At 55.6% G+C, this 19,596-nt stretch overlaps 1 protein-coding gene across 2 annotated transcripts in view; it reads left to right on the top strand.

Moving 5' to 3' along the window:
- BCAS4 (breast carcinoma amplified sequence 4) overlaps positions 1–19,596 on the top strand; it is a 61,083-nt gene that overhangs the window by 29,302 nt on the left and 12,185 nt on the right. Inside the window, exon 4 of one of the 2 annotated variants that reach the window (XM_081257337.1) lies at positions 3,397–3,531. The exons of the other annotated variant lie outside the window; for it this stretch is intronic. Coding sequence (XP_081113463.1) covers positions 3,397–3,531 — 135 coding nt within the window. The remainder of the gene's footprint in view (positions 1–3,396; positions 3,532–19,596) is intronic. 2 annotated transcript variants of the gene reach the window in all.

Raw genomic sequence — 19,596 nt, 5'->3', positions numbered from 1 at the left:
CATGTGACATGAGAACAATAAAACTTAGGACCCGATCAGACTCCTATCTGAGGCAGATGGATTCCAGAGCCAGACCACCTGGGCCTCAGATCTGCCCCTTGGGTAACTCACTCACCCTCTCAGCATCAGTTTCCCCCTCTGCAAATTGTGACTGTGTCATCGTGAAGGTGTTAGTCCAGCACCTGGCATCTGGTAGATGCCCGCTGAGGACAGGCTATCACTATGGCGGTGGCCATTGCCCACAGGCTGAGAGCCAGAATCTGGGATGCCTGCTCATCACTCGGCCCAGCCGACTGGGGGCTCCAGGGCCTAACATGTCAGGGGGTTCCAGGGAGCCCAAGACCACTCAGCTCTCAAATCAGTTTGACCCATGGGCTGGGAGGCTTGGGAACCATGGGGGTGACCTTTCAGGCCAGAAAAAAACTAACATTTACTGAGCACCTGCTATGAGCCAGGGACTCTTAAGTGCTTTAGTTGAAAGAACTTGCTTCACCCTCACAGCAGCCCCAGGAGGAAGGTCCCATTATTAGTCCTATTTTGTAGAGAAAGCGGCTGAGGCACAGAAAGGCAAAGTTATTTACCCAAGGTCACACAGCTAGGAAGTGGTGGAGCTGGGATTGCAAAAGTCAGTGCTGGCGTTGGCACCCTTTCTGGACTGGGCCCTGCTCTGAGTCTGGGGGCCTTTGCCACAAGGATTCCGATGCATCAGGACTCACAAATAAACTTTAAAACAATGCGACTTTCCCTTCTCTCTCGTCCCTGCCCCGCTTTCCTTCTTTCCTTCCCTCCTCCCTTCCCTCCCTTCTGATAATAAAAGTGGTTCATTTTCATTGTAGAGAACATTATATAGAAGTCACCTATAGACCCGAGGGGGGTCCCGATGAGCGGTCACCCTCCTGTCCCCTCTCCTCCCCTCTCTGTGTGGATGCGTGTCCGCGTCTTTCCAGTTTCCCCGGATCAGCTTTCCTGGCCAGGTTTCGGCCTCTCCCTGGCTGCGGCCTGGCTGGGCTGCCCTCTCTGGCAGGCACTTTGGAGGCGGTTCCAACCTCGTGAGCGCACATTCCTCAGCATCCCTCATACTCCCCACCACATCGGTATTAGCGCAGGGAGCGTAAAATTGGAATCGGCTGGAGGAGGGACTGTAGAACTTTCTTTTGTGTCTTACAACCAGATGTGCAGGCCCAGCAAGGCCAGGGGAAGCTGCCCAGCCTGTGGCTCCTTGTCTCCCCGCCCCCCAACACACACACACACACACACACACACACACACACACACACACACTTGATGTGGCTTATTCAGAGCCAGAACCACAGGGCGGCGGCAGCACAACAGTGCCACCATCTTGTGTTCATCCAGTGTCTTTTTGCTGAGGATGCAGTCATGCATTCATGCATGCATGCATGCATGTATTCATTCCTGTGTGTGCATTGATTCATCCATGCATGTGTGCATTCGTGTGTGCATGCATTCATCCATGCATACATTCATTCATGTGTGCGCACTCATTCATTCATTCATGCTTGCATGTATTCATTCCTGTGTGTGCATTGATTCATACATGCACGCGTGCATTCATTCACGCGTGCATGCATTCATCCATCCATACATTCATTCGTGTGTGCGCACTCATTCATTCATTCATGCTTGCATGCATTCATGCCTCCACCATCCAGCTGAGCCCCTTCCAGCTGACCAGGCCCTGGTTGTGGCCTTGTGAACAACACTGACTCAGCATCTGCTCTTCCAGAACTCACATCTAGAGGGAGATGGACCGTGAACAAGCAGACAGGAAGTTCAGAGGGAGAGGAGAGCTAGGAAGACGGGGAAATGGGGTGGCTCCGCAGTGACGTGGGGCATGTTAGATTAGGTGGCTGGGGAAGGCCTCTCTGTCGGGGGGACAGTGGATCCAGGGCCTGAGAGACAAGCAGGGTTCACCCCATCGAGAACAGAGAAGGGCTGCCGGTCTGGAGAGAGCTGGTGCAAAGGCCCTGTGGAGGGTGAGGCCTGGCGTTTTCAAGGAACAAAAGGGCAGCCTGTGTGGCTGGTGTGTGGGACACGGGGAGAGGCAGGGCTGGGTGGTGGTGGGCCTTGCTGGATGGGCTGACCAGGGCTTTCCATCCAGTGAAGGGAGGCTCCTTCGTGGGGCCCAGCACTGAGAGGGTCTCCTGCCTCTTCCTGGTGCGAGAAAATCTCTTGCATTTTACCATTGGAACAGGGAGGTCCGCAGAGGGGGGCTTGTCTGAAATGGCACTGGAGCCGCCACCTTTGGCGGCCTTCCCGGGTGTATGTGCAGTGCACGCACACAGTCAAACACATGCACATGTACACACCACACACACAGACACATGCACACAACACACAACATATGGGCACACACAAAAACATACACACAACACACACAAACACATGCACACAACACACAAACATAGGCACACGGAAACACACATGCACACAACACACAAACATAGGTACGCGGAAACACACATGCACACAACACACAGGCACACCAGAAGTCACAAATGAGTTTCACCGGGCCTGCACAGTACTTTTTTAAATTGTGAAATTATTGCTAATGTTTTTAAAAACTGGACACTTTCCATAAAATCTGAATGTCCTTTTTTTTCCTTTTTAAATGATGTTATCTGATATTAATTGAGCTCTTAATATACCCTAAGCACTTAAACTGCAGAACAAGGTTGGCATTATTATTATTCCCATTTTACAGATACGAAAATTGAGGATAATAGAAATGAAGTAACTTGCCGAAAGGCACACAACTAGTAAGTGATAGAACCTGGATTCTAGTCCAGAGAATCTGACCCCAGCATTCTCTTTTCTCTTCTTTTTTCTTTTGAAATTGGAGGTTCTGCACTAGAGACCCAGAGCTGAGTGACCCTTGGGGGCCGGAACCCGGCATTCCAGTTCACCCAGTCTGCACTCATCCTACTTCACCCGCTTGTCACCTGCCCCTTGGCAGCTTCTGAGTTTGAGACTCCCCCAATATCCATCAAATATTAAAGTGAGCGATTTCTAAAAAATCCATTTTTCATAAAGAAGGCTGTGCAGCCTGAGTCCCCTCTCTGCCACTTCCTTGCTGTGTGACTTTGGGCAGGTGGTCCATCCTCTCTGAGCATCAGTTTCCCTCCTCTGTAAAATAGAGGCTAAACAGAGGGTCACTGGGGGAGAAGGTGAGAGGACACGAGTGGAGGCTCGGCCAGGCCAGGACTCCAAGGGGGAGGTGTCACTGTTACTGTCAGGGTTTCTGAAGGTGCCCCCAGCTGGGCAGGTGCTGCCTGAACTCTCCCAGAGCCCATGGGGCCAGGTGAGAGGGAGGTAGCCAGGAACACACCCCAGTCTGCGCAGATGTGGCATCACTGCTTTCCCCTCTCCCACCAGGCCTTTGTCAAGATGGTCGGGCACCACGTCTCCTTCCTGGAAGCCCACGTGCTTCAGGCCGAGCGGGACCACGGGGCCCTCTCACAGGCCCTGCGGAAGTGGCTGGGCTCCTCGGGGCTCCCCGCCTTCAGGAACGTGAGTATCCCCTACCTCCCTGCCCCCTCCCAGACCCTGGAGCAGGGAGAGGGGCTCAGGAAACAGGAGTTCAAAGGGCACGGCTGGCTTCTGCAGACAGGAAACGGTGTCTGGCTGGCCGGTGGGGAGCTGGCCAGGTGGCTGGAGTGTTGCAGTGCCTCCCTCGTGCGCCCCTGCTTGCCCTGAGCCGCGTGCTTCGGTGCTGTGACTGCCCGCCTCCTCACCCACCGGTTAGTAAGTGCTGCTGTTTGCCAAGCACTGTGGTCCATCTGGGGTTACCATGGTGAATAGAAGCAGTCCCTGCCCTCCTGTGCCTTCCTTCCACACCTAAGGACGTGCTCATAGTGACTTCCAGAATTCAGGCGGGGTCCCCCTTCCCAAGGCACAAGTCAGCCTCTAGCAGACCAGAAAGCAGGCGACAGTGAGAGGGGCAGCCAACCCGCAGCTTGCAAAGGCCTCTCTCTCCCACGTTGCTGCTTTCCTGGGATCCTCCCTATAAGAAAGGAAGGATCATCGTGTCCCTTTTACTGATGGAAAAACTGAGGCCAGACTGATCCTGCCTTGCAGAGACCTTCAGTGTTTAAGCACCTCTGTCTTTCCGGTTTACTGATTCCCTAGTCTAGGGGACACTGGGCAGTGTCTGGAGATGTTGCGATTGTCACAACCGGAGGCAAGTGGGTAGAAACCAGGGATGCTTTTAAACACCCTAGAGTGTACAGGACAGCCCCCCACACCAGAGAATTATCGAGCCCTGAACATCAGTAGTGCTGAGTTTGAGAAACCCCACTCTAAGCTGGATTTGATAATTTTACGTCAGGTCTGCTTTAAGCAGTTTGTGTGCTGTTGTATATGGCATCTGGTTCTCATGCCAGTCTTTGGAGGAAGGTACTTTTATCATTTCCCCATTTTACAGATGAGGAGACCGAGGCTCAGGGTGGTGAAGGGACTTGTCTGAAGCCACACTGCCTCAAGTGGCAAGGCCAGGTTGGAGCCCTGGTTGACCTATCTCCAGAGTCTTGCCCTTTCCCGGAAAGGGGTCTTGCTCAGCCAGCTGCTCTGTCCTGCCCCCCAGTGGGGTCTCTCACTGTTCCTTGGGCCCTGCCTGTGGGTCCCCCTCTGCTCCCCTGTTCTCTCTGTCCCTCCTGCACGCCCCCCTTCCCTGTCTCCACTTAGTGTCCTCACAAAGGCTCATATTTCGAGTGTTTACAATGCTCCAGGCACTGCTGAGGTATTTCATGTGCGTTAATTCATTTACTTTTCCCAACCATCGTGCACGCTGGGAATGAACGTTATCCCCATTTGACTGATGAGGAAACGGAAGTAGTTGCAGTGTTGCCACTCTGGCCCCGTGTGAACTCATTCTGTTTGGCTCGGGATGCCTGCCTGGGTGTCACTCTCCGGTCCCTGCCAGGACCCACTGCTCTGTCTTGTCTTACACCTGCCTGAGGCGTGTGCTGCTTACCTGCCTGCCTCCAGGTGAGGGACTTGCCCAAGGCCAGTAGCAGCTAGACAGTGGCCTCACCGATCTTAATGATCTCGGAACTCCTATTGATCCTTTAGAGCCAAGTTAATACCACCTCCTCTGAGAAGCCCTCCGGGATTGCCCCCTCTCCAGCCAAATGCGGTCTCTCCTGCCTTTCAGTGAAGTCAGGAGCTGCCTCCTTGGTCCCTTGAGTTATGGTGACTGTTCCGGGGTGACGAGCCCCCCGGTCACACAGTGCTGTGCCCGCTGATGGCTTAGAAGCACCCTGGAGGAGGAAGGACAGAGGACCTTGGCTGCCCGTGGTCTGCAGCAGGAATCCTAACAGTGGCGCCTGCTGGGTCCTTGGTCTCTGTACTTTACAGTCTTTTTCTATAACCTGCACAATTGTCCCTTTGTGGTTGGCACTAGTGTCCTCATTTAGTGGCAGAGGCCAAGGCTTGAAGGGGGAGAGTCGCGCATCCAAGGTCAGCGCCGGGGTTGGAACTCAGGCCCGTGGGGCTGTGAAATGGGGTCCGCCGCCCACTCCTGTTGCAGGATCCCATCGGGGTGTGGCCGGGCATGCGGGGACCTGCCTCCTCTCATCTCTACCAGACTCGGGGCCCCCCAGCCCTACCTGCAGTGACTTGTTCCAGGAAATGCGTCCCAGCCAGGGGTGGTGAGTCATTCAGCAACCCCGGCGTGTTGATCTTGGCCCTGGGAGGGCTTTGTGTGGAGCAGGCAATGTAGGCAAGTGTGCGCACATGCGTGTGCAGACCTGAGGGTTTCCAGCGCTGCACCTGCACCCGGGGGGGTGCAAGCTGGAGGGGCCCTTCTAGAATAATGGTTGTCACGGCTTGTACTGGGGCCCTGACCCGGCAGGCACCTCACATCCCACCCTGTGACGTAGGTCTCGTCACCGTCCCTATTTTACAGATGAGGAAACTGAGGCACTAAAGGGTCGAAGTGCTTGCCCACCCAGAACGTGGTGGAGCTGGGATTTGAACCTGTGAGACCTGGGCCTGGAGCTGGCACTCTGCACCACTTGGCCCTGCTGCGTCTTTCTGGCCCTGGTTCTGACCACTGGAGCTGCAGTCTGGGGGGTGGGGTCCTTGAAGAGCACCCAGATGGGTCTCTGTTTCTTCCACCTGGAAGAACCCACCAAGCCCGGATTTCACACTGTCTCCAGTCGGTTCCCCTCAGTGCCCACCCGAGGTGGACGCTTCACTGACCGCTGCCCGCACCTGGGCGTCCACACCAGGCCCCCCCAGCATGGGAAGCCCCTCCGCACAAGCCCAGATTCTGCCTTCTGGCCTCCACCCGCCCTCCTCCGTCTCCGGGAGCTGGCGTGGGGCAGGGGCTCTTGCGCGGAGGGGTCCTGTCCCCACTCCTGTGGAAGCCCACCCCCCAAAAGGAAATAGGCCACTCACGGCTGCCCCCAGGCCCTCCCAGAGTCAGGGGGATCAGTGGGGACTCCCTCACAGGACCCAGGCAGGAGGCCATCAGCCTTCACCTCTGGTGCCGGGCAGGGACCTTTGGGGGTGTGTTTTCCACCCTCCCTGCTGTTCCATCAGCTGGGACAGGAGTTCCTGGAGAGGGAGAGAGATGGGGAGAAAATTGGTCCGTGTGTTTTCTAACTCTGCCAGTCCCTCCTGCCCTGCTGGCCTCCTTTCTTCCTCCCTCCTCTTCCTCACTTTGCAGCTGTAGTGGGGAGGCCCGGGGAGGGTGTGCAGCGCCGGGGCTAGGGTCTCCCAACACACCAGGAGTGGGGCTGGGAAGCAGTCCACCAGCCCCCCACCCCTCCCTAGCACCAGAGGCCCAGAGCCGCCCCTGCCCACGTGACTTGGTGCTGGCCGAGGCCTGGGCCGGCCCGGGGATGCCAGCCTGAGTGTACCTCCTCGTCACGAGATCCCCCGCAAAGGCCAGGCCTTTGGCCTCTGACTTGAGCTGCCGAAGAAGCGTGCAGTCAGTGCCCAGGCTGGGGTGAGAGCTGGCCTGGCACCCTGGGCCCTTTGCGCCCAGACGTAAAAATGTACATGCTTCCATGCTTCAGTTTTAATGCTAACATACATATTTTCATGGTACAAAGGTCCATATTTCCATGCTGTACTGCAAAGAAGGTTTCAACTATACTTTTACATTGATTTTTTAAATGTTCCAAGATTTTAACTCAGAACTGTACCTCTCTTTCGCTGCGGCATTTTTTTAGCTGTGTGACTGTGGGTAAGTCTCTTAGCCTCTGCAGGCCTCAGACAGCTTAACTGTCAGTTGGCTGACACGGGCTTGACCAAGAAAGGCTCTGCTTGCTAGAAAACTGGTTTCAATTTGATGTGAGATGAAGAGGGCCTCCTCCACTAAAGCAGAGGGGAGAAAAAGAAGAAAAAGACTCCAGAACTCTCAGACGGAGGGTTCTGAGAATTGGTGGGTCTGAAAAGCCAGCTTTGCCTTTAAATAACGGTTCAAGACGGACTGCCTAATCCCTCAGCGGTGAGCAGGTATCGGTAGTGGTGACAGAGCCAGCCCTGCAGCACCAGGCGCTGTTCTCAACCCTCAATACCCCACGGGGGAGGTGCTATTTTTATCCCTGTTTTACAGGTGAGGGAACTGAGGCACAGAGAGGTATAGTAACTTGCCCAAGGCCACACAGCTGGGCATCAGGATATGGACCCACATTCCTAACTGTTGCCTTGGGGGAGAGCTGTGATCTCTTACTTCAGGAAGCGTGTATCCAGTGGAAGAATAGAGGCAGTGACCAAATCCTAAGAAAATTCAGTAGCTAGTCATTTCTAAAGAGGGCCCTGGCTTGCTCTGAGAGAACCAGGCATGGCCTCCGAGGAAGGGCCGTGTAGGCTGAGACCTGGATGGTGAGTGAGAACAGCCTGAAATCAGAAGAAAGGGCGCACCCAGCAGCGGGGATGCAGGCACCGAGGCTCTGGGGTGGGACTGAGCTTGGTGCCTGAGGAACAGCGGGAAGTCCAGCACGGGGACTGAGCCAGGGGGCTGGAGTGTGGGAGACGAGGTCTGGGCCAGATTGGGTGGGTGGGGTCTCAGGCCACACAGGGGGACTGGACACTATTCTAAGGGCAATGGAAAGCCATGGAAGGGTTCGTAGCAGGGGAGGGACTTGGTACATTTGCTTTGCTTGGGGAATTTCCAGGGCTCATTCTCTACCCTGAGCTAAGGCTGGCATTTGGGGTCAGCGATGTCTTGTTTAGACTTGACCATGAGAGCTGAGCAGGGTGCATGGGTGCCCTTCAAGCCTCAGTGTTCAACAGTTAGGAGTGCGTTTCCTCGGCCTGGAAACATCTCATGCTGTGCCCTGAGTTCACTGGAATCCTCGCCTTGCCGGGTCTCGGGGCCTTTGTCCAACTGGAAGAGAGAAAAGGCGCTCCAGTCAGGGCGCCCAGGTCTCCTGGCCATGTGTCTGGGTCCCAGAGACCCTGCCTGAGGAGGCAGCCCTGTCTCTGCACACAGAGGGCCCCTCACATCTGGAGACGGTTTCAGACATATGTGGAAGCGAAAGTGAGATGGAGGTGGAGCTAGCTGTACGAGCCGCAGGCCTTGGAGGGGTGTGGAGACTACGTCAGGTGGCCCCATGTCCCCTCAGTCCAGGCCCGGTCATGGCCAAGTGACTGCCACAGGTGTTCTGACCACGCCAGGCCCTCCGCCCGGGGCCTGCACCCAGGGGCACAGAAGAGCCGTACTAAGTTGTAGACCGCTGTTTGTTTTCCGCCGAGCCAAAACATCTTGTTCACGAGGTGTCATTTTTTTTTTTTAATAACGTTATTTATTTATTTATTTATGGCTGCATTGGGTCTTCGTTGCTGCACATGGGCTTTCTCTAGTTGCGGCGAGCGGGGGCTACTCTTTGTTGCAGTACGTGGGCTTCTCATCACGGTGTTTTCTCTTGTTGTGGAGCACAGGCTCTAGGCGCACGGGCTTCAGTAGTTGCGGCACATGGGCTTCAGTAGTTGTGGCTCGCAGGCTCTAGAACGCAGGCTCAGTAGCTGTGGCGCACGGGCTTAGTTGCTCCGCGGCATGTGGGATCTTCCCGGACCAGGGCTTGAACCCGTGTCCCCTGCCTTGGCAGGCGGATTCTTAACCACTGCGCCACCAGGGAAGTCCCTCGAGGCGTCATTTTGATTAATTTTCCAATGGATAACAGTCAGGTGCTTTCCAAGGAAGGCTCTCTGGCTAATAGCAAAACCACTTGGGCCCAAGTCCTGACACCGCACAGAGCCAGGCTGCCAGGGTGGACTGTGGCCTTGGGGCTGCCCGGCTCACCTGTTCACCCCACACATACCCAGGGGGCGATCTGGCAACATGAATGAGTGTGTCTGCCAAGTGTGAGACATAAGGAGCGGTGGGGACTGTGGCGAATTGCAGAGCCCCTGCCTTACCTATAGGAGTGGAGATTTCCAGAAGCAGCCTTGCAGAAATGGGATCGAGAATGGCTAGATTTTTCTATTTTGGGGAGAAAGCTGGGCATGTGGAGTTTTATATGAATCTTCTAATGTCTAAAAGTCAGCAACTAATTTTTCTAAATGTTAAACATCTTGGGGGAAAAAAATCTGTTGCGCCTGTGGGTCACACCCAGCACACTCCCCAGCTCTGGATTTTAGGCTGATGGCCTGTATCCCACAGGCCCCACCCCTTCAGAGGCATTTGGGACCAGGGAAGAGTGGAAAGCCCATGGCGTCTTCCTTCACTTTGCACCAGCCCCAGCAGGAGCCCTCAGCTTTTGGGAGCAGCATGACGAACACATCTACTATTGCTGCAACTATGGTAGTTGTATTGAGAGCATTCATGTAGGATTTTCGGTGCCTCGTCTCGACTTCCCGTAACAACCCCAGAGGTAAATGATATCATTTGAGAAAGGGACCTGAGGCTCGGAGAGGGCCGTTCACTTGCCCAGGGTCACACAGCATAGGCAACAGAGCCAGAATCTGATCCAGCTTAGACCTCGTTCAGTGTCTCTTCCCCTCTCTGTGATCTTCCCGAGTGCAGGAACTACAACCTAGAAGGTGGAGGTTGCAGCTGGAGGTCCTTGGACCCAGTCTGCCCCACCCACATACGTTCTTTGGCCAGCTTGGCATATGTTTAATATGCATGTGTTTAATTTGAATTAGTTGCCAGCATTTAGAAAAGCGAATTTCACAGAAGAATGCACACCTCTGGCTTCGCTTGAAAAAGCAGAGGTCTCGGCCCCTGAGCAGTGTCCCCGCTGAGCCGCCATCTGGCCCAAGACACCCATTGTCATTACCTGCCTGTGGGCATTTGAGTTTCCTACCCGGGCTAAGCATGCAGTAGGTGTTCAATAAATACTAGTCAGTGGATGCTCTGAAGGCTTCCATGGCCCTTGGAAGCCCCCGTCCCCCAGATTTCTCTGGAGGTGGTCTCCAGGCCGTGGAGAGCTGGGATGAGTGTCCATGCCTGCCTCTCTCCGCAGCGGCTTGGGGCCGTGTCCTGGGCTTTCCTGGAGGTAGCTGAGGCTGTGGGCGGAGCTGTCCTGCCCAGGCTTGGCCTGTAGGAGTCGTCAGTGCCAGGCTGGGCGCCTCCTCCCCTCCCCGCTCTGTACCCGACCCCCCCTCCCTGCCCCGCCCCGCCCAGGGAAGGGGAGGCTCTGTCTGGCTGGGGCCGCCTCCCCCTCCCCCTCCCTCTCCTTCTGCCCAGTCCCCCTGGAGGGGTGACTCCCGGAAGGAGGCGCAGCCTGGCCGGGGCTTTATCTCAGTGGTGGAGGCCTAGCAAGGCAGCAACACAAAGAAGGCAGAGGAGATTCCATGGCGCCTTCTCCCGGCCCAGCAGCGGCCTCTGCTTCTGCTTCTGCCCCCATCATCCCTTGCGGTAAAAATGCAACATGAGCAGATGGCAAATATTAACGCAACAGTGGAGGCCGAGTGGTGCTTGGTCCCCAGCCCCCCTGCCAATCCCCCCCAGACTGGCTCTCAGGGAGTCACTCAGCACTCACACGTTAACAGATTCGTTTGACTCCAGATATTTGGTGGCACACGTGCAGGGGAGGGACAGAGAGCCCCTGGCAGGCTGGTTTGGGGGTCAGATTTTTTTCTAAGTGTTGCATTTTTGTTAAGATTTTGAGTGGGGAGGAAGTTCCTTATCACAAGGAAGAGTTTTTATTTTGGGGGGCACTGTTGAGGCCTACGTGGGAGCACCCCAACTTCTCTGTGGTTGGAGGGACACAATGCACCATCTCCGAGCACCGCCACTGTCAGGGACGTCCCCTGTGAGCATCCTCAAGCCCAGTCCTGCCATCCCTGGACCTGGTGGACACTGCCTATGGCCTTTGCATATGCTGGTCCCCTGCTCCCTGCCTGGCAATGTTTATTCATCGGTCAAGGCTAAATTGAATGTTACCACCACTGGGAAGCCACCTGGATTCCCCCAGGCAACGTTCCTCCGGACTCCCCAACCCCCTGTTCATTCCACTGTTGGCACAGCACCTCGGGGAGTCATCTGTGTTTTCACCTGTTGTTCCCCAAGACTAAGAGCTTCTCAAGGGTAAGGACTGTATTATCTTTGACTTACTAATAGTGGTTACGACAGTGTTGGTGCCAGCAGCCAGTTTTCTGGGCTCTTCTTTGGGTTGACACAAGCTAGCACTTTACCTGCCCTAGCTTGGTTCATCTTCATGCCCACCTGTTACATAGGTACTGTCAACTTTACAGATGAAGAAACTGAGGCTCAGAGAAGTTAGAACATTTTATCTGAGGTAGGCATTGGCCCCATTTAATTTCAGAGCCCCATACTCTTCATGCCCCAGGGGTCGAACTTCGAACCCTGGGATCAGGTAGGGCCCTGAGTGAGGCCCAGGGGCTGGGTGGGGACTGTGGCCAATGAAAGAGGCAGGTGCCCTCCCCTCCAGCTGGGAACAAAGGCTCAGAGTGGCCTGACCTTGCTCTTTCTTAAGGAAGGGAGGTTGGGGATGCAGGTTTTTATGTGAAATCCGCTGATTTTGAAAACTTGCCTGAGAGCCTCAAAGAAGTCTCCTCAGGGGGCCTGTTGCCCCACAGGCCTCCATCTCTGTCTTGGCAAAGACCTACGGTAAATTGGTGTCTACTACAGAGTCTGGAGGGTCAATGCCCCTTTACCAAGGGAGAGAGAGAGGGGGCCGATATCACAGCAGCGGGGATTGGCCTGGAGAGCTACAGGCTGTGCTGAGCAGGCAGATGTGAGGGCTACAAGGGCCCAGGGCTGGCCACCAGCTCTCTTCTCGAAAGGGGCTGGTTCTCCCCAGAGGCAGTGCCGGCAGAGGCACTCAGTGGGGCCCTCTCCAAGTACTCTCCATAGGGCATCCTTATTTTCTGAGGATTTGACATTTCCTCAGTCTTATGTGAAGTGTTGACAAATGCAGCTCCCAATACCCACTTTTCTAACCAGAGCATCACTCTCAAGGTCACTCTTCCTAGAGCGATCTTGCCCTCCCAGGTGCCCATATCATGACACAGGCCTCTCCCCTTTCTCACAGTGTGTAGACCAAACTCCTGCAGCACTTGGAGAGGGCGGAGTTGAGAGCATGGACTGGACTCAAATCAGGGTTTTGTACTCTCAGCGCTGTTGACATTTGGGACCAGACCATTCTCTGGGGTGGGGTCTGTCCTGTGCATTGTAGGGTGTTTAGCAGCATCCCTGGTCTCCACCCACTAGATGCCGGTAGCACTATCCCCCTGGTTGCTACAATCAAAAAGGTGTCCAGGGCTTCCCTGGTGGCGCAGTGGTTTAGAGTCCGCCTGCTGATGCAGGGGACGCAGGTTCGTGCCCCGGTCCGGGAAGATCCCACATGCCGTAGAGTGGCTGGGCCCGTGAGCCATGGCCGCTGAGCCTGCGCGTCCGGAGCCTGTGCTCCAAAACGGGAGAGGCCACAACAGTGAGAGGCCCGCGTACCACAAAAAAAAAAAAAAAAAGGTGTCCAGAAATTACCAAATGTCCCCTGGAGGCCAGGTTGCCCCAAGTTAGGCATCACTGGCCCAGGTGAATGACCGTTGTCAAAACTAGTCAACAGCACGTGGGGCTCATCATAGCCCCGTCTTGGCTTTTGCTTGTGTTATATGACTATGGAAAATTTCCAGAATAAAACGTTTAAAAATAAATGAAACCATGGGTTCTGGAGCCCAGCGGCCCTGGGTTTGTACCTTGGCGGTGTTGCTTGCTAGCTCCGTGGCCTGGAGCCGGGTCCCCGCTTCCCCTCTGTGAAATGGGGCTCACAGGGGTTCAGGCTGAGGGCTTGGGCGTGCGTGATTCCCTTTCTATTCGGTGAACTTCTGTCAGGCACCTGCCGTGCCGTGGGCCCTGTTCCAGGTGCCGAGCGAGGCTTGTGGATCACAGAAGGAGGAGCCAGGTGCCTGGAGGATGTCTACACAGCAGTCGCCGTGCTTGAGGGCCCAGGGCTGACCTCGGTGCGCATGACTCAGTCTCTGCTGGCTGCAGTGAGGTGGGCTGCCGTCACTGGCCTCGTTTTATAAAAGACACTGAGGCAGGAAGAGGCACAGTCGCTTGCCCGCAGTGGGCTGGAGGAGGGAAGCGGAGCAGCGAGACGCCCCCCAGCTAATGGCTCAGCGCCTGCAGCTCCCAGCATTCGTCCTCGCTGCCCCTGGAATCCGGTGCGCGCACAGCTGGCGCTCAGTGCCTATGGCCGCTGGCGTTCGTTTGGTAAAAAGCGCCCTTTGGCGGGGCTGACTGTCCCGGCCCCGTACGTTTGTGCAGAGTCACTGCAGATCCCACCAGAGGGCGTTGAATTGGGACAGTTCACTCTCCCTGAGCCACTGTTCCCCCTGGGCCGGCCTCCCCCATTGCTCCCACCAGGACCATGGCTGTTCTGGCCAAGGCGGAGGCTTAGGAGTGGGGCTTCCCAGCAGAGGCCCAGCCCAAGGACATCCCAGGTGATGCTGGGTCTTGAGGGGACAGGCACCCACAGGGTCCCCTCCGAGCCCCACCTCTTCTACTTCCTCCCTACCACGGGCCACGCGTTCATTTGACACCCGGCGGTGGGGCCCGGGCTGTGGTTCCTGCCGCGTGGAGACCTCAGCCCCGTCAGCCTCTGTGTCTCACCTGGTCCCGTCTTCGACTCGTTCACCTGCCTGTCTCTGCCTCTCTCCCTGTGTCTCTGGGTCTCGGTCTCCTTGTCTCTCTGCTTGTGTCTCTCCTTGTGTCACACACACAATCACAAGCCCTGACTGTACCCCCTGCCCCCAGTCCCTCCCCAGTCCTGCATCTCTCCAGCTCCCCTCAGGGCTCTCACTGGGACACCCCCTCCTCAGATGGAAAGAGAAAGGCTATGGGCCCGAGTGGGCCACCTCCCTCTGGGGAGTGCAGGGGCAGGCCAGGTCTGGTGTCCTCACTGGACATAAGTGGGTCCACAGTTGTCAGGGGGCTCCATCATGGACGTGCTTAGTGTGCCGTAGACTCAGTGTGTGGGAACTGTTAGTAATAACGGCTGTGAACTGGGCACCAGAGGATGCAGAAGTGATGAGACTGGTCCCTGCCTGAGCTCTAGGTCACCCCAGAAAGTAAACGCCCAGAGGCGGGCGTTGCAGCAGATAATTATGAGGTGGGCTGCATGCTTCTGACTCCTGTGCACGACAGAAAAGGGGATAAGAGTGGGACTTCCCCGGTGGTCCAGTGGTTAAGACCTCACGCTTCCACTGCAGGGGACGCAGGTTCGATCCCTGGTTGGGGAACTAGGATCTTGCATGCCGCGGAGTGCACACACACACAAAAAAGTAAAAAGGGAGAAGAGAGGCCAGGAAAGGGCTGTGGCAGGGGACAGCATGGCCCAGTGTGTGGCACCAGCTTGGCACTGGGTCGCATGGCATTCCTGAACAAGGCAGGGCCGCGCAGAGGACTGGCAGCTCCCGTCAGCGATTGCAGGTTCCGGGTGACGTGATGAGTGGAGGGAGGTGAGTCCCTCCTTAGTGCAGAAACCTGTGTGATGCCTGCAGCTGGAGTTGGGGCATCTGGAGAAAGTGTGATCCCTTTAATGCCTAAGGGGCCTGGGAAGTTCTTGAACTTGGCTCCATTCATGGTCAGCTTTCTGCCGGGAAAATAAACCACATCTCATTAAGCAGTAAATTCATCCAGGTGCCTGCTCCAGCTGATACCATCACAGCTTGTCACGTTGCCAGACGGAATGTCAAGGCCAAAGTTCCCATTACTTGGAGGGTCCTAATAATTAACCTGGGAAATTTAGAGAGGGGGGAATCCTGGCTTTTACATGGAGTAAGAAGCCAGAGCAGGGAGGTGGCTGCTTCAGGGACGGACATCACTGAGCACCGCTTGGGAGGTGCCATGGTTACCTGGGTTGGGGATCTCAGCATTGTGGCCCTGGCACCGCCTCTTCCCCTCCCGTGTCTGGCAGCTCTTTGCTGGCCTGGACCTGGCTCCAGAGGCCACGGACAGTGCCCCCAGGAGTGTGTGTGTTGGGGGGGCGTGGGCAGGAGGGGCTCAGATGGCAGCAGTCATTGCTGGGAGAGAACTCAGAGGCCACAGGCCAGGGGGCTGCTCGCAGGGCTGGTTGCCAGCATATTTGTGCCCGGTGTGGCCCCCCGTAATCTGTCACTGGCCAGCAGGCATTATTGAGCATCTTCTGTGAGCCTGGCCATCAGCCTGGATGATGAGCCATGCCTCTTAGGGGTTGAGAGGTGTTCTGGATAATTTTTGAGGCTCCTTGGACTGGCTTCCACAATTGTGATTCAGTTTAAATGTTCATGTTTTGAAGCTGAATGCATTTAATACTAAAAACTCAGTGTTACAAAATTGTACACTTGGGCTGTTCACAAGCTAATGACATCGTTTAAAAGAATTCAGGGGGGGCTTCCCTGGTGGCGCAGTGGTTGAGAGTCCACCTGCCGATGCAAGGGACACGGGTTCATGCCCCGGTCTGGGAGGATCGCACATGCCGCGGAGCGGCTGGGCCCGTGAGCCATGGTCACTGAGCCTGCACGTCCGGAGCCTGTGCTCCGCAACGGGAGAGGCCACAACAGTGAGAGGCCCGCGTACCGCAAAAAAAAAAAAAAAAAAAAAGAATTCAGGGGGCCATAATAATAATGAAATTACCCAGCATTCATTGAGCACTTACTGTTTTCTAAGCACTTTGGGTTATTTGGGCAAAACACCCTATGAGGTAGAAACTATTAGCCCTGTTTCCAGGTGAGAAAAATGAGGCACAGAGAGATTAAGTGACCTGGCTAAGGTTACACAGCTAGACAGAGGGACCACTGCCATTTGAGGAATTTGGAAATGGGACATCGTTTACTGTGCTGGAGGAAGGGATCCTCCTCTCAGCACTGGCAGCCCCACGTAGGGCTTTGGAGGGGAAGTTAAGATGCAAATCCAAGGTCCTCTGTGACCCCTGTCCTCACGCCCACCCTCATTCCCACAAGCAGCTTAAGCCACTTCGGCGGGAATGGCCAGGCGGTGGGAAGCCGCTGAGGCTTGGCCCCTCGGCCCCCGGAGGCCCCAGAAAGTGAGCTCGGCCTCCACCCCAACCCCTGTTTCTGGTTCTCTTGAGAGCCTGCGGGGCGGGAGTTGGGTGGACAGCGTGGCCCGGCCTGCAGGCTATTGCCCTGGCTTCTCTCCCTCCGTACCTTGGGCTTTTGCTCCCAGAGACCTAGAGAGACCTTGTGCTTGGAGGACAGCCCCGCCCATCCCCCTCTGTACTGCACACATACCGGCCTCTTCCTCCCCCTACGGTCCCCTTAAGTCCTTCTTGGCTGCTCCAGGAGCTGCCACGTGTGCAATCCCAGCCCTTTACCCTTTCCTTCCCCAGCCCTTGGGCCGGGCTTAACTCCTTTGATGCCAAATCTCCACCCACCACCCCTCTTTTCATTCATGTACTCATTCATTCATTCACTCAACAAATACTTATCATCTACCATCTGCATGAGCCCGGTGCTCTTTCAGATCCTCGGAACCCAGGGAGAACAGAGAATGTTCCCGCCCTCCAGCAGCCGATAGCCTAGTGTAATATATAAAGTGTCCCGGGGAGAAAGAAAGGTGAAGGAGGGCAGGGAGAGGTGGGTCTGGGGGCAGGAGGTGGTCAGGGAAGGCTTCACTGAGAAGGTAACATGGAACACGGAGACGAAGTGCCTGGTGCCCTGGGGGAGGTGGGGAGGTGAGTCTACAGGTGTCCTGGGCTGGAAGGGGAGTGGTGAGGCCTGGCGAGCGGCGTGTTGGAGCTGGAGGTGCAGGTCGGGGGGAGTGGATGGAGCAGGTCGTGGGGCCCGTGCAAGGACTCGGCCCTGGAGGGTTTTGAAATGTGGAGGAAGATGCTGGCAGTGCAAGGGTGGAGGTTGGGAGGTTGCAGCTGCTGGGATGGTCCAGAGGGAGATAGATGCTGGTGGCCTGGACTAGGGACCAAGGTGGAGGTGGGGAAACGCGTGTGTGTCTTTAATTGAAATTCTTTACTGAGGCAATTATAGATTCACAGGCAGCTATAAGAAATAATACAGAGACAGTGCCCTCGTACGCTTTGCCCAGTTTTCCCCAATGGTAACATTTTGCAAAACCGTGGTACAACATCACAAACCTGATATCAACCTGGATACGATGTGTTGCTCATACCGGGATGTCCCCAGTTTTACCTGGACTCACTTGTGTGCGTTTTAAGTTCTATACAGTTGTATGCGTTCTGTACAGTTTTATTTTATTCAGGCTCCTGTCTCCTGACTCTGGACTGTCCCAACCCCACAGGGATTTCTCAGGCCCTCTTGTGACCGCCTTCACCCTTCTTCCCTCAGCCCTCGCCCAACCCCTGGCAGCCACGAACCTGTCCTCCATTTCTAAAATTTCGCTATTTCCAAAATGTTCTATAAATGGAATCATACAGCATGTAACCTTTTGGGATTGGCTTTTCTCACTCAGCGTAATTTCCCGGAGATTCATCCAAGTTGCCTTGTGAATCGAGTCTGTCTGGATGCCTTTGCAGGTGGAGTCAGGGTTGGAGTGTGGGGTTCAGGGCTGGAGGTACCCAGCATGGAGCCCGAGGCCTTAGCTCTGAGGCTGAATGGGATCACCCAGGGAAGCGGAGTGAGCACTTACCGATTAAGCGTCTGCTGTGTACCAGGTGCTGTTCTAGGCGCAGGGGATGCAGCCATGACTGAGAGATGGGAAGAGGTGCCTGCGGGGCTGCCAGGCTGATGCAGGGCTGGAGGCCTGGGCTGGATGGGATGGGTGGTGCACACCTCAGGATCTCTCTCCCTCTTTTCTCGCTTCGCAGCCAGGGAAGGTGGGGACCCCGATGAGGCCAAGAGCTCCTCCCTGGGGTGGAGGGTGCAGACGAGAGGTTTCCAGGAGTCCCGAGTAAAGTGAGAAAAGAGCAAAGTGTTGCCCCTCAGGCCAGATGGAGTCCATTCAACAGAGACTGACCTGTCTTATGAGACGGCCTTTGTCCTTTCAGAAGATTGTTATTTCTTTGACACAGGGATGGGGTTTAAGGTGGGGTGAGGGTGGGGAGTCTTTCTGTGTCCCTGCGTGCACACTGACAGGGTTCGGGGCCGGAGAGGCCCTGAACCGGTGGACCAACTCCCCAGCTCCCAACACAGTCCGCTCCCTGCGCCCTGGTCCCCACCGCTGCTGCCGCCTCCTGGCTGCCTCACTTTTCTGTGAGGGCTACTCATCACTTCCCTCTCCTTTCCTCTCTTATTTCCTCATTTTCCCTCTCTCCTCCATCTTTTTCCTCCTTTTCATCTATTTTCCCTCTTTCTGAATCCCCGCCCTTATCTGGTTTCCACATCTCTCTCGCTTTCAGTTCTCTCTCTTTTATATTTTTCTCTCTTGGGTTTTGTTTGTTGGTCGTTTGTTTCTGCCTCTACCTCCCTTTGTCTGTGTCTCCTTCTCCCGCTCTAATTACCTTCATCTCTGTTTCCACCGAGCTCTCTCTGTCTCTCCCTCTTTTCCTTTCTCTCGCTCTCAAACATTATTTCCCAGACTCTGGAAACCATCCCTTTCCATGCTCAGGGGGCCCAATGGATGAAACATCCTGGTCCGACCAGGACAGCGCATGAGGTGAGTTCCTGTGAAGGGGCTTCGTGAGATCAGTGCCCGGGCCCCTGGGGCTGCAGAGATGGGACTGGTGCAGTGACGGTAACCGTCCGAGGCTCACAGGCCACCCGGTGGCAAAGGACGGGCTGGGGCTGAGACCAGGCTGGAGCTCTGAGGGCACCGGTGTCTGAGTCAAGGGTGGACTGGGAAGGGCTCCTGAGGCCACCCAGATGCCCGGAGCGGGAGAGAAGGGGTCCAGGTGGCAGTTCGGGCGTTGCCTCAGAAGCAGGTTCCTGCAGTCCTGGGTGAAGAGTCTTTCTGGGCAGGGGCGAGAGGTGGGCCCGGGGGCGGCTTCTGAATGCCTGCTGGTCCCGGTGGACGCCTCTGGTTTTGCCCTGTTGGCTTGTTTATTTAATGGAGAACAGCTGCCCCCGTTTGGGATGCCGACAGAATGGTCGATTGTGTCTGTGTTTGCTTTCTGCTTCCCAGAGCTAATTGGTGCTATTTCTAACATTCTTTTGTGGAGTCAACCACCTTCGAGGTCAGCCAACAAAACCTTGAGGATTCTATTGATGACCAGCATCAGAGTGAGAAATGTACGGCTCTGGTGTGAC

This window comes from Mesoplodon bidens (genome assembly GCF_964165515.1).
Source record: "Mesoplodon bidens genome assembly, chromosome: 15".
Taxonomy (NCBI): domain Eukaryota; kingdom Metazoa; phylum Chordata; class Mammalia; order Artiodactyla; family Ziphiidae; genus Mesoplodon; species Mesoplodon bidens.
Note: the sequence above shows the minus strand (reverse complement) of the source record. Positions and strands in the feature narration are given on the sequence as shown.